The following is a 14,364-nucleotide window of genomic DNA, read 5'->3' as shown; positions in this document are numbered from 1 at the left end:
TGTTGTCTGGTATCCTACATAATTCAAATCAAATATATTCTGATGTAGAATATATCTTACTACTTTTTGTTCTGTAAATTATTTTACCCCGTTCAAAGATGAAGAATGCACTAGACCTTTTATTTTCTCTTTGAAATCCAGAAACTATACATTTTAATCCTTGCTGGTATAAATAGTCAGGATACATCAAAACTATTTTGATACAATATTAAAGTCTGAAATATAATCTTGAAAAGATATCACCAAAAATTCTGCCATAAGTCAATGTACAGTACAATGTACAGTAACATTTTTCCAAGGCAAAATGCTGAAAATCAACATGTTTATTGAACAAATTCTATACGCAAGTCATAGAGTATGGAAAGCATTCTATAAGACGGCTTCCAATAACTCCCACTATGGTATTCATCCTTTGCATAATCTCCTAAGTGTGGGATGGATTCAGTCTCTTGCTTCAAAAGAACAGAATACAGCAAAAAGTGATGAAATGTCACTTCTGACATTAGTTTATCAAAAGAATGTGGCTTCCATCCTCATGTTTTTTTTCTGTCCCCCTTGTTCACTTGCTAATTTCCAGCAGAGAGTTGCCCTACAGGAAAGCCTATTTGGCAAGAAACCAAGGGACTTAAGAGCAACAGCCAGAATAATGGAGGCTGGCATGAATGAGGATCTTCCCCCCAGTTGAGCTTTCATATGAGACTACAGCTCTGGCTGACAGGCTGACTGCAACCTCATGAGAGACCTTAGTCTAGGCATGGAATCCCTCCCAGATTCCTGGCTTACAAAGTGATGAGCTATTAAGTGTGTATTGTTTTAAGCTGCTTCGAGTGTAATTTGTTATGTGAGAAAAGATAACTAGAATCCTGATTCCAATGATCTTCAATGAAAAATAGAATAAAGAAATGTGAAGAAATAAACTATACAAATATTCTTCTATGAGAAGGAAAACACTATCTCAGTAAAATTAATGACCCCAATGATGCTTTTAATACTCACCAGACTATTTAAATATGAAAAATAAATCAAACATGCATGCCATAACACAAATGTAATCATGCCACTCCTCTTCTTAAAAGGAAAATCTGGGGATCCCTGGGTGGCTCAGCAGTTTAGTGACTGCCTTAGCTCAGGGAGTGATCCTGGAGTCCTGGAGTCGAGTCCTGCATCGGGCTCCCTGCATAGAGCCTGCTTCTCCCTCTGCCTGTGTCTCTGCCTCTCTCTCTCTCTCTCTCTCTCTCTCTCTCTCTCTGTGTCTCTCATGAATAAATAAGTAATATCTTAAAAAAAAAAAAAAAGGAAGTCTACTTCAATGTTCTTAGAATAGCATCTAAACTCTTTAATATGCTCTAAAATGCCCTGTTTTGATATGGTTCCTGCTAAACTGTCTGGATCTATCTCTAACGGAACCTTCTATCATCTTCCATGCATCAACCTCAGTGAGATTTCCTGTGTTAATGTTCTAATTTCTGCACAATCTTCGGGGCTCAGTTTCACAGCCTCAGAGAAATGTCCCTAACTCCCAGGCTCCCACTCCTACTCTGATCAATACCAATCACTTTTGCCTAAGATGTTCCTCTTCTGTGCTTCTTCTATGGTACCCTGTAGCATACTTTCATTACATTTGTAAAACTTTATGTAACAGAAAGAAAACAAATGGTGACTTATATTAGGAAGTTAATTTTATTTTTCCAATTTTGAGATGGTGAAGTAAATATATCCCCACCCCTTCCTCTCTTAAACTGCCATAAAATAAGAAAGGTCATAAGAAAATAAAAGGAAACTCTGTCATCAGTAAAATTAGAAACCCTTAAGAGTAATATATATGAAGAAGGGCTAGCAAGAGTAGTGAAAATTCAAGCAGGATTAGAGATGTCACAGAGACAAGATACCTGAAGATGCAGATTTTAGAGAGAGACTGCCAGGTGCAAAATTAGGTGGCATACTTGGGGAAAAAAAAATATCAATGTCCTCCTTGCTCAGAATAATATTGTAGAGCAAAACTCAACTGTGGCAGATTTCCTGAACTACACCACAAATGGCAGGGGACATAGGACTAAAATGAAGAAATGTACAGGAATGCTAGCTTTGCATAGATCTCTAAGAAATAGGAGAATGTAAAGCAATAAGCAGTCCTAGAACTGCCAACTACTATCAAGACAAACAACAAAAGCTAAACCAGTTCACATACATAGAGATATATTACGTTATCTGTAGGGCTATACTCAGAGCCAAGGGGACTTCCTAACACCCCCAGAGTATACCTTTTGCCCTTCCTCAACAATCTTTTTACAACACCTGATTTCAAACTCCTAGAAATTTCTTCAAAGAGGTGTCTTTTTGCATGCTAATAAGATGACTGTGCATGCTAATGAGCATGGGGGATGGCTACCAGGAGACCCAATCATGTGATTAGAAGGTTGGAAATTTTAGCTCCACCCCTCTACCTCCAACATCCGCCAGAATGGAGAGGGGCTGGAAATTGAGTTAATCACTAATGTGGTCAAATATTTAATCAATCATACCCACCTAAGGAAGCCTCCGTAAAAGTCTCTTAACTTAGAGAATTCAGAAATTTTTCTGGATTGCTGATACTTGAGGATGGACTGCCTGCCCCATCTTTTGCACTATGCATCTCTTCCACCTGGCTGTTTCTGAGTTCTATCATTTTGTAATAAGCCAGTAATCTAGTAAATAAACTGTCTTTCTGAGTTCTTGAGCAGTTCCAGAAACGACTGACCCTGGGGAGGAGGTTGTAGGAATCTCTGATTTGTAGCCAAGTTGAACAGAAGTTGTGGGTAAAATGGTGACATGTCACTTGGGATTGATATCTTCAGTTTGGACAGGGGTGGGAATGAAGACAGTCTTGTGGGACTGAGCCCTTAACCTGTAGGAAATGATGCTATCACCAGATAAGTAGTTTTAGAATTGAGTTAAATTGCAGGACACCTAGTTGATGTCTGAGATTTCTTGGCTTGGAAAACCCACACATTTGGTGACCAGAAGTATTGAGTAGACAGAAAACAGAGCAGTATTTTTCCTTTCTGATTATCATGCCATATAATCTATTCAGTTCATCTAATAAATACAGCAAAAAATTGATAGCAACCTGTAAATTACAACACAAGAAAGAAAACTATAACTAATCATGTATATAAAAGTGGATGTAAATATCCTATATAAAATACTGATATAATTTACTAATAAATTAAAAGAATAATAATGGCTCAGTTAGAGATATTCCTAACACAGAATGATGATTTTAATATTAGTCTATTTCTTCTACTCCTCCAAGTTCAACAGATAGCTCAATCTTCTTGTGCAGTGCCAGCTATGTCCTCGAGACACAATGGTGAAGGTCAGAGTAAACAGATTTGGTCATATTGGGTGCCTGGTCACCAAGGCTGCTTTTAACTGTGGCACAGTGTATATTGTTGCCATCAATGATCTCTTCATTGACATCAACTACACGATCTACCAGTTCCATGGCAAATTCAATGGCACAGTCAAGGCTGAGAATGGGAAACTTCTTGGCAGTGGAAAAATGCCCCTCTCTATCTTCCAGGAGAGAGATCCTGCCAACATCAAATGGGGTGATGTTGGTGCTGAATACATTGTAGGGTCCACTGATGTCTTCACCACTATGGAGATGGCTAGGGCTTAAAGGGTAGAGCAAAAAGGCTCATCTTTTCTGCTGATGCCCCCATGTTTGTGATTGATATGAACCATGAGAAATATGACAACTCCCTCATGATTGTCAGCAATGCCTCCTGCACCACCAATTGCAGGCCAAGGTCAACCACAGCATTGTGAAACTCAGGACCATAGCTATACCATCACTGTCACTCAGAAGACCATGGATGGCCCCTCTGGGAAACTGTGGTGTGATAGCCAAGGAGCTGCCCCTATAAGCTTCACCAAGCCTGTGGGTAAGAGAATTCTTGAACTAAATGGGAAACTCACTGGCATGGCCTTCTGCATCCCCACCCTACAAGTGTCAGTCATGATTTAACCTGCTGCCTGGTGAGTACAAATACAAAGATATCAAGAAGGTGGTAAAAGAGGCATCTGAGTGCACCCATAAGGGCATCCTGGGCTAAAATGAAGACCAGGTTGCAAAGGGAGAGGCTTTGAGAACCCCACCTTGTCATGTAAATTACATCAGTATGGTACACAGTGCCTGTATATCTATTTAATATATCTATTAATAAAAATACGTTCTATAACATGTCAATAGGTCAAAAAGGAAAAACATCATATATAATTATTTTAGGAGATAATGGAAAACGATTTGCTGCATTCAGGTTCCAATTTGCTTAAAATGTCTAAGAAGGGGGGCCTGGGTGCACAGTCCATTCCGCTGTGGTTGAACCAACTCTTGGTTTCAGCACAGGTCTGATCTCTGGGTCATGAGATGGAGACCAGCATCGGGCTCCATCAGTGCAGAGTCAGCTTGAATTTTTTTCTCTCTCTTCTTCTGCCCCTCCACCTCATACTCTCTCTCTCAACAAAATAAATAAATAAACAAACAAACAAACAAATAAATAAATAAATATTTTATTTAAAAAAACCTCTAAGAAAGGTAGAAAAAAAGAGTTAGTCTGTTATCTGATAAAGAATATCAGGCTAAAGCAAATTGTCAGCATTATTACTCTGGATTGCCTAGTAACTAGAGATACATACAGTAAAACCAGAAGAAAAACAAGGATGAATAGAAATACCTGTCCAGAAGATACAGGCCTTTTCAAAGCCAGCCTTTCACATATTTATCTCGAGAACCTTCTCCTATTGGGTGATGGGACTAGGCTGAAGCAAGAGAGTCCACCCCAGCGTACCAGTTAAGGATGACTTCCTGGAGTCATAGAAGGGCAGGGTTGGCCCCTACAATGCCCTGCCAGTAAGCACATCTTCAACTTTTGTGCCTCAGTTATCTACATTAGTCCTAGCCCTGTGCAAACTCCCTCTCTTGCATATGCTGCTAGCTCTTTCTTCCAGACAGTGTCACATCTGCCATTTGTAGACAGCCAGCCCATCTCTAGGACTTTGGATTTCTTAAGGAAGAAATTAAATAGCAGTCCCCTGGGGATTTATCCAACTTCTCCAATGGACCAAATCCTATTGCAACCCTCCTAGATCTTTATTGCTGTTTCCAAAGAAATCAACATCAACAAATACCTGAAATTAATCTTCAAAGACCAGATCCTCTTATGCACACAGCATATGTGAGAAATTTAAAAGAAAAATCAGTTTTCAGATATTTCTTTTTTTTTATTATTATTTTTTTAAGATTTTTTTTTTTTTTTTTTTTTAATTTATGATAGTCACACAGAGAGAGAGAGAGAGAGGCAGAGACATAGGCAGAGGGAGAAGCAGGCTCCATGCACCGGGAGCCCGACGTGGGATTCGATCCCGGGTCTCCAGGATCGCGCCCTGGGCCAAAGGCAGGCACTAAACCACTGTGCCACCCAGGGATCCCTGTTTTCAGATATTTCTTATAATATATATAACTTTAGGGTCTCAGGCAAAATCTTATTTTAACAATTCATTGTGCAATTGTTCTCCCTAGTTTAAAGAACTTTAGAATAAAATATGTGAAAAATTAAAACTACATAAGTCGTAACTGTTATTAGTTACTATTTCCTTTTTATCTAAACATATTATAAGCCTATGGTCACTTATATTTATTAGAGTGGGGCATACTACAGGAGGGAAATAAACTATATTTGAATTTATATGAAAACTTAATACAGGGATGCCTGGGTGGTTCAGCGTTTGAGCATCTGCCTTTGGCTCAGGGTGTGATCCCGGTCCAGGGATTAAGTCCTGCATTGGGCTTCCCAAGAGGAGCCTGCTTCTCCCTCTATGTCTCTGTCTCTCTCTCTGTGTCTCTCATGAATAAATAAATATAATATTTAAAAAAAAATCCTTAGAGTTCTCAGAGCTTATTAAAAAAAAAAAAAAAACTTAATACATAGCTCTTTGGTAAAGTGGACTGAATTAGTGTTACAATAACTTTGCCTAAATCTACAAAAGACATCATCCTATGATCTAAATCCAGGTGTTTTCTATGTGTTCAAAGAAGCAAAAGTTGATAGTAAACAGTCCATTTTAATTATGTTCTATGATATTTTCTCCTTTAAGAGAAAGTTCTTACTACTGATTGTATTTCTCAAAATACATCTGAGGCTTATCATACTCAAATCTTTATCTATGGAATCATTTTACAGATAAATCCAACTCAAAATGAGATAATTCTACTGAAACTATTTTGCATAAAATCAGATAGGCCTACTGAACACATAATTAATTTATAGTCAAGAGTACAATATATTTAAAAATAAAACAAGAATAATTTTAAGGTGAATAGAATCATATGTCTATCTTATCAATTTCTACCTAAAGTAATACTGAGTCCTTGAAAATATTTCTAAATATGGAATTGATCAACATCTATTAAGTAACCTTTTTGAAAGTGTTACTAGCGAAATACTCACCTAATTGCATCATTGGTCTCTGAAACAGCTCTCAGGTACTCCTTCAAATAAAAATAGTTGAAGCAGTACTTCCGAATCCTATAGCCTCGCCATCGCCTCTGAATCTATTGAAGCAAATAGAAATATATGCCAGTAAGCATTTTTAGTGAAAACATAAACAGTTCTTTAAAATTAAGGTAATGATGAATGATAACTCACATCAAATAGTCTTAAGCTTTCCCACCTATATATATATATGTGTGTGTATATATATATATATATATATATATATATATATATACACACACACAGCTATAAATGTAGAGTATACTCAGATTTATTACAAAAAATCATAAAGATAAAACATACTTAGAGGTTATTATATTTTTAAAAATTATAATTTTTCACAAACACTAAATGTGAAATTACCTACTGAACAATTAAAAATCTGCTTTATCAATCTCTACCACTTTCACTTCCTGACCAAACGGATTTTTTAGTTTTCATAAACCATTGGCTTTAAGATTGTATTTGGTCTGATTAAAATCAGTTTTCAAATGGGCTTTTAAATTTTGGTGGTTTCAAAATCTTTAAACAAATGTTGTCTTAAATCTTCATCATGACATTTTCATACTTTTTTAACAGTAACAATAGGTAACATTTATTGTTTTTATTATGTGTGAGGCACTATTCGAAGAGTTTTACTTATATTTATGCATTCAATCTTTAGAATGCTTCTATGAGAAGTATTCTTATCTATAGACAAAAAACTGCTAAAAAGAGAAGTTATAAAATTTCCTCATAATTATATAGCCATTGGTGATGGATCCAGGAATTACATTAGGACTTCAGAACCCATTCTCTAAACCATTAAAATATAGAATTGGGACCAGTGAAATGGCACCTTCAGTGAACAAACATTTCTGTTCAAAGAGCCTACTTTTTTTTAGAATGGGGTGGAGTATGGGAGGAAGGCCTCAGAGAACAAACCTAAGTGGGCTACTTCTGCTTTATTATGCTCTAGTAATCATGAGAATCAATCTCTTTGTGTTTTATCTTTGTTAATATAATCTCTATTAGAAAAACTCAAAACAAAAACAAAATAATGCCTAGATCTTATTTTTGTGGAAAACAAAAAAACACAACTTCTTTAAAGGAGTAGAAGAAACAAAATGGGAAAATATTAACTGTACATAAAGACTTAACTTCAATCTCTAGAATTTTATGGCAGTTTATATTATTTTTGAATTATTCACATATTATGATTGATTCTCTTTATGGATATGAAGTCCCTCCAGTGTTTTGCACAGTTAGCTAAGCTAGGAACACACACATACTCTAAACTTTCTTTTTTTCAATAGGAAAGGGTGATTAATATAGACACTCTATGCTTGTCTATTGAGTTTTATCCCAAAACCCTATGCTTTTTAAACTAAATATGTTGAGCCTAAATTTTTTTATAACTTGAATGATTGATCTATAAGAATAAACAGGAAAAATGTTTTAATTATATTGTGTATTTTTCTGTTTCAAAATATGACCATTTAAAAGGTATTTTACAATCTGAGATACAGAATGTGAAAATCCTGAAGAACTGTTCTGGTCAACCTCCTAGTATAAGAATGACTAAAATAACTGAAGATATGCAAAATAGCTTGTAAGAACAATTAAATCAGAGAGAATAATTCTAAAAAGTAACACCAAGTAGAAAAGCAAGCTAGTATAACAATGTTATAAAATGTCTTTCCAAATATTTTACACATGATCTTATCTTAGAAATTCATTAAATAAGAAAAGTTAATTTTTCTAAAGTTATATACTCATTTTAGAAACCATTTCCCTCCAATTTGGCCAAAATTGTATTACAGCTGACAAAGAAAGATGAGGAATTGATACAAACCACTTTCCTAATGAAAAATAATAATCAGTTGGAATATGTATATGTATATAAATCATACATGCAAATAAATGAATATTTTCCTGGCTCATGGAATTTAATCATTACAGTATCATTTTGAGGTAGAGATTATTATTAGCCTCATTTTAGAAGAGCACATTGATACTTAGAGAGGTTAAATAATTTGCCTTCAGTCATAGAGCTGGTGGGATGACTTCAAATATTACACCATACTTTTACTGCATGTGACGGTCATACAATAAAAGAAAAGAACACTTTCAGACAAAAGTACTGACAGAAAAATCCATCATCAGCAATAAAAGTGACTCAGGAAGAATGGAAAAATGTTAGGATATCAAATAGTGTTAAGGTAGGAACTACTTATAACATGAAAATATCATTAAATTTTAAATAAAATAAAATTAAATGTTCCAGAGAACATAAAAGATCCATGCTGGAGTACTAGAAGGTAAAAGGAAAGATGTTGATTTACATTAGGTCACACTAGGGTGGTTGGTATGCCCATTCTGAGAAAAGAAGACTGAAAGGACAAAAGTAAAACTGAATCCATGCCAAGAGGAAGGATACCTTAAAAAGCCAGTGGCATGGGTCTCCTCTCACTTCAAACCAGGCAAATACTAAAAACAGCACTAACCTTTTCCAGAGAGTCTACAATTGGTCTGTTCTCAGGGGATCTTCTAATATCCAAACTCCCTAGACATCTACCCAAACACAGGCTGAAATGCCCTTCCAAGACAAATCCTCTTATTCAGAATTGAGAATTAAAGCATATACTAAGAAAGTGACAGTTAAAGTAATAAGTTAAAGTTTATCCACATTAATAATCCTGATTGATAATCAAGCAATCTTTATTTGTTTTTATTTATTGAGAGAGAGAGAGAGAGAAAGAAAGAAAGGAAGAGACACAGGCAGAGGGAGAAGCAGGCTCCATGCAGGGAGCCTGATGTGGGACTTGATCCCGGGGCTCCAGGATCACGCCCTGGGCTGCAGGCAGCACTAAACCGCTGCACCACCAGGGCTGCCCTCAATCAATCTTTAAATGGCTTTCATAGAGGTGGGTGGTAAAAGTAGAAAGAAACTGATTGCTTGACCAGGTAAAGATGCTGTCATCCAGTTGAAGTAAAGGATCTAAGATTTACTGAGTTCATGAATTCGCCAGGTATTACGTTAACTGCTTTAATTCTCAGGATAACCTTGTACATGAGGCATGATCTCCATGTTAAAAATGAAGAAACTGAGATTAAGTAATTTGATCAAGTTCACATAACCAGTAAAAGAATAAATGGCAAAATTAGGATACAAACTCATCTCTGTCTTATTCAAAAGCCCAGACTCTTTCCACTAAAACATCTTATGAACGTAACACATAAAAAGAAAAAGTATGTGTATCTGTTCTTTCATTTAAAAGATATCATTTTCTAATATTATAAAATCAGTTTAACCAATCCCTAATTAAGATAGAGTACAGTGGACAGTCTACTATACTTTCTCTTACAAGAACAAATGACATCTTCAATTTTGCCTAAATTTCCTGTTGGTATCCCAGTACTAGTTGATCAACTTTTAATTAAAAAAAAAAAAAAAAGTTCTTTCAAGAGGCAAGATGACTTTTCATAACATTTCTTCTTAATTTCAAGGTGAATGGGTTATGACTTCAAAAAAAAAAAAAAAACGACTAGCATTCATGTCCTTCAAAGTAATTAGCAACTTTCAGAAGTGATTGGTATAAAACAATTATTGTCATTGATCAGCTCTGAATAGATAATTTCAAACAAAGTCATTGTGTGCTCAGCAGATTACAGCTTGTTAACGGGCAAGTTCTAAATGACCTCTTAAGCTAGTCAAATCAATGATGCATATTCCTCATTAAGTAACATCAAAATGTAAGTGGTCTTATAAATAATGTTTATTTTAAGCACTAAAACAAATGGCAAAACCTTGATATATACCAAAGCCATCTGCTCATAGAAAAGATTTTCCCTCCATTATTTACTTTTATTCCTCAAAATTCATAGTAACATTAATGTTATCAGAAGAGAAAAAAATTGTCTTCTCACCTAAAATTTAAATGAAGACATGGAAAACAAAATTTCTATTACTGACGATAATCTACATAGTATCAATTCTCTGCATGTATTTGAGAGCATACTAGTAGAATTCTTACTCATTACTATACTCTTAATCATTAGAATGCTCAACATTCTAAATTATACAGTAAGCACAGAAAAGTAAGTTTACTAAATTTTCAAAGGTGTTTAAAAAACAGTAGTATTCAAATTTCATACTAGATGTCACTGCATTATCATGTCAAAAACATACATTTATGAATGGAAATCTTAGCTAGATATTTTTAACTAATAGAAGATTCTGGATAATCATTCCAAAGGCAGTTTCTTCTCTTCAATATTGTTTCCCCACTCAGTACCTGACTTGACACTCCCTTTCACTACATATTTACTTAATCATTTCACAATGTTATTGGTACGAGAAGTGGTAGGAGGGGAGAAAAGATATTCTTTGCATGGTAATAGAACATTTAAATATCCATCCATCATTAGGCAAAAGCTTGGGGTGGTCTATACGGTTCTTTTCCTCTTATTCCTTGGGCTGACATTTTGGGATAGCTTCCTCTGAGTGAATAGGACTGTGTCTTAATTTGTATTTCTAGAGCCTAGCATCATATCTAGTATATAAGAGACTTTCAATATTATTTCCTCAATTATTTCTTTAACTATTTCTTGAATTATTCCTGATAAATTCCTATTTAATAAGTCTATTCATCTAATCATGGAGTCATTATTCTAAGTGTACCTACTTCATAGTATTACAAATATGAAAACCAGATTATAAATAGAAGACTGAAATGGATCTTTATATATCTGACACATATTCAACTATTTTTTAATTAAAGCCACCATATAATCATTTCTTATATTTTTATATTTCAGACAAAAGTGGGAAACAAGAAAATGGTTATTTGATGTTTCAAGGTACATTAGTGTTTATAAATTAAAATTTGTATTCATAGATCCAGACCTCTAAGAAGAAAGAGTCAATAAAGTTATGGTTACTTTGCAAATTGGTTGTTTCTAAGTGATCTTTAATCTAGTGATCCTCTTGTTATTATAGTCTTTACTTTTCTTAGAGTGAAGATTTCTATCTGAACTAAAATATTTTGCGACACTAATTTCAAGACAAATCATTTAAAGTAACTGAAACAATAGGGGATCACCCAAAATGCTCTAGGTTCCAGAAGAATATCATTACACAAGTATATATGACTGATCAGTAATATGTACAGGTTTCCAAGGTAAAAAAAAAATTCTCTTGAAATAATCAATTATATCTATAGCTTTTTTAAAACTTTGTAAGCTTTAAATTATTTCCAGTTTTCATTTCCCATAGGTTTTGAAATATGAAAAAGTCTAATGAAACATACGTTTTAAGAGATCTCTCAGACACTACACATTAGCACTTCCTTAAATTTGCATTAACATGATATTGTGCCAGTTGTCCTAGGACAGACAAGCAAAGGAGGCCTCAAGATGTAGAAGATAACCCAATGGAGGCTTTTCAAAGACTATAAGGAGCATATAATTTGCAGAGAGTTTACTTTTGTTAACTTCCAAACTCTGTAACAGATTATATATCCTCATTATGTTTAGTTTACTGAAGACCAGTATACTATAAGTGTTAATGTATAGAGAGATTAGTAGTTGAAAATCAGTCCTCAGGTGATGATGGAGGTCAAATCTTGATGCTAGCAAAAGCAACATGTAAAGGCCACAGCCTTCTTTTACAAGGAGAGTTTGTCATCTTAGCTATCCAATTCTGCCTGCAAGGGGAAGTATGTGACACTCAACTTGGTCTCCTACTGTCACTAAGTTTGGAATTCCCTAGTAAAATGTACTAGCAGCAAGATGCTCATGAATTTTGAGGACCAGGAATTCAGTGTACCAAGAAAAACAGAGCATAATAAAATTTCCACTGGAAATTTACCCTCAGTCCAGGGTTTACATATTTGTTTTCATCCAGATCCTGAGAGAAGGAAAAGACTGGCCGTCAAAGCAAGAGTACAAGTGGTCAGAAGTAACGGAACGGTGGGTTCCAACCCACAAGGATTCAATTTCTAACACTATCACTTACTAGCTGTGTGACCTTGGGCAAGATACCTTTCTGTGATTCTATTTCCTCATCTTTCTATTTGGAATCATAATGATACCTATCTCTGAGAGTTCGTTGTGAGGATTACAGAGAGGAGTTAAAATATTTAAAATACTTAGACTGGTGCCTGGAGGGTAGTAGCTGCTGTACAATTGCTAACTCTTACTATTATTTACTAATGGTTCTGACTTACTAAGATTTGGGAATATGTGGTATTGCAATCTTTTTCCTGTCTGGCCTCAGAAACATATAGCTCCCATTGGCCATCAGTTTGACCAAGGTATGCTCAGATATCTGTCAGCAATATATATATTGCTGAATATATATATATATATATATATATATATATATATATATATATACACACACACACACACACACACACACTAGTGTAATAAGTATGAAAATCTGGAAACATTCTATTGGGGAAATAGGAGCTTCCAAGACAAAGGTGAGGCTGGATATACATTCAGTCTCTTGGGTGGGGGGGGATCTTCCCTTCAACAAATGGAAGAAGTATATGATATATATTATTCCACAGAAGAGGCTTCATCTTGGATGGGGTCAGCCAGTAACCAAAAGTCATAAGCTAGAGAAAATACTAAATGATGAGTATCATGGATCAAGGTACTGGTGAAAAGGAACAAGTAATAGACCCTCGGATAGATGAACAATACCACTAAACTATACTTTTTTGCCACCTGGGGATGTTTTTTTAGTGGGTTTTCTATACATACAGTAATTTTGCCTTGATCTTTATAGTACTGTTATTAGGAAGCTGAGTTGCTAAGCCCAGTGTTTGATGGACCTGAGGTGACACCCAAGTGCTTAATTAGATGCTCACTGGCATCAGAAATGGAGGGTCAGTTCTATGCCAGGCTGTAAAAGGACAGACAATTGTATAAGTGGAATGTGGAGAGAAATGAGTTTAGCAACTGAATCAGTTCATGACATTTGTATAAGATACTAACAGCTGTTCAAAAAGAGAGAACTAAAAAAAAAAGTTGGGGGCCAAATTTAGACAAGATCCACAATGGAACAGTTAAAATGCTGGAGAAAAGCAGACTCCTAATCTGGAGTAAAGTTGAATTAAAGACCAAAAAGGCAATAAAGTGTCACACACAGAAACAGGAGGAATAGGGCCCCAGGAGCTAAGATAAAAATTTATTGAGCAATTTATTGCTGTATTAATTGTCTGTCACTGGCCTAGCAGCATTATCAGTAACGGGAATTTTGAAAAGGCATACTGTGGTTTCTGACAGCAGCTTATATCATAGCAAACCTCCTTCAAACCTTTCCATGTTATGATATTTTAGCAAGGTCCCAAAGTTCATGAGATCTTCCATTCACATGAGAATTGCACTAACCAAATAGTACCTTACCACATCCAGTTTATCTATACGACATTAACCTCATCAGATTCTCAAAAAAGTCTGAAAGGTCCCCCAGCAAAGGTTTAAATCATTTCTAACAAAGACACTGAGAGACTTAAAAAGCATTTAAAACAAATGACTTTTTTTTTTATTCCTTGTTTAGAAAAGAATGGCCCAACGTTCACTGATTTATTCAGGGAAATTTATTTAACTAGATACTATAAGCCAAGAACTGTAGATACAAAGATTAAGAGGATAGGATCTGGGCCCCAAGGGACTTACAGTGTGTGTGTGGGGGGGTAGATACAGGCATGTAAATTAGTAAGGATAATAAAATGTTACAGGTTCTATAACAGAAGTATGTCGATGGTAAAATAGGACATAAAAAGAGAGAGTGATCAATTCTACATAGGTAGTGGGATCGTAAAGTCTTTAGAGA

General features: G+C 35.2%; 1 protein-coding gene across 4 annotated transcripts in view; it reads right to left on the bottom strand.

Annotated features, from left to right (window-relative positions):
* Positions 1-14,364, bottom strand: part of SPATA17 (spermatogenesis associated 17) — a 212,874-nt gene that overhangs the window by 166,833 nt on the left and 31,677 nt on the right. For all 4 annotated transcript variants that reach the window (XM_025420991.3, XM_025420990.2, XM_025420993.3 and 1 more), the window contains one exon: positions 6,492-6,595. In XM_025420991.3, the coding sequence (XP_025276776.1) occupies positions 6,492-6,595 (104 nt within the window). The remainder of the gene's footprint in view (positions 1-6,491; positions 6,596-14,364) is intronic.

Source organism: Canis lupus, chromosome 38 (assembly GCF_003254725.2).
Source record: "Canis lupus dingo isolate Sandy chromosome 38, ASM325472v2, whole genome shotgun sequence".
Lineage (NCBI taxonomy): Eukaryota > Metazoa > Chordata > Mammalia > Carnivora > Canidae > Canis > Canis lupus.
The sequence above is the reverse complement of the archived record's forward strand: the minus strand, read 5'-3'. Positions and strand labels throughout refer to the sequence as shown.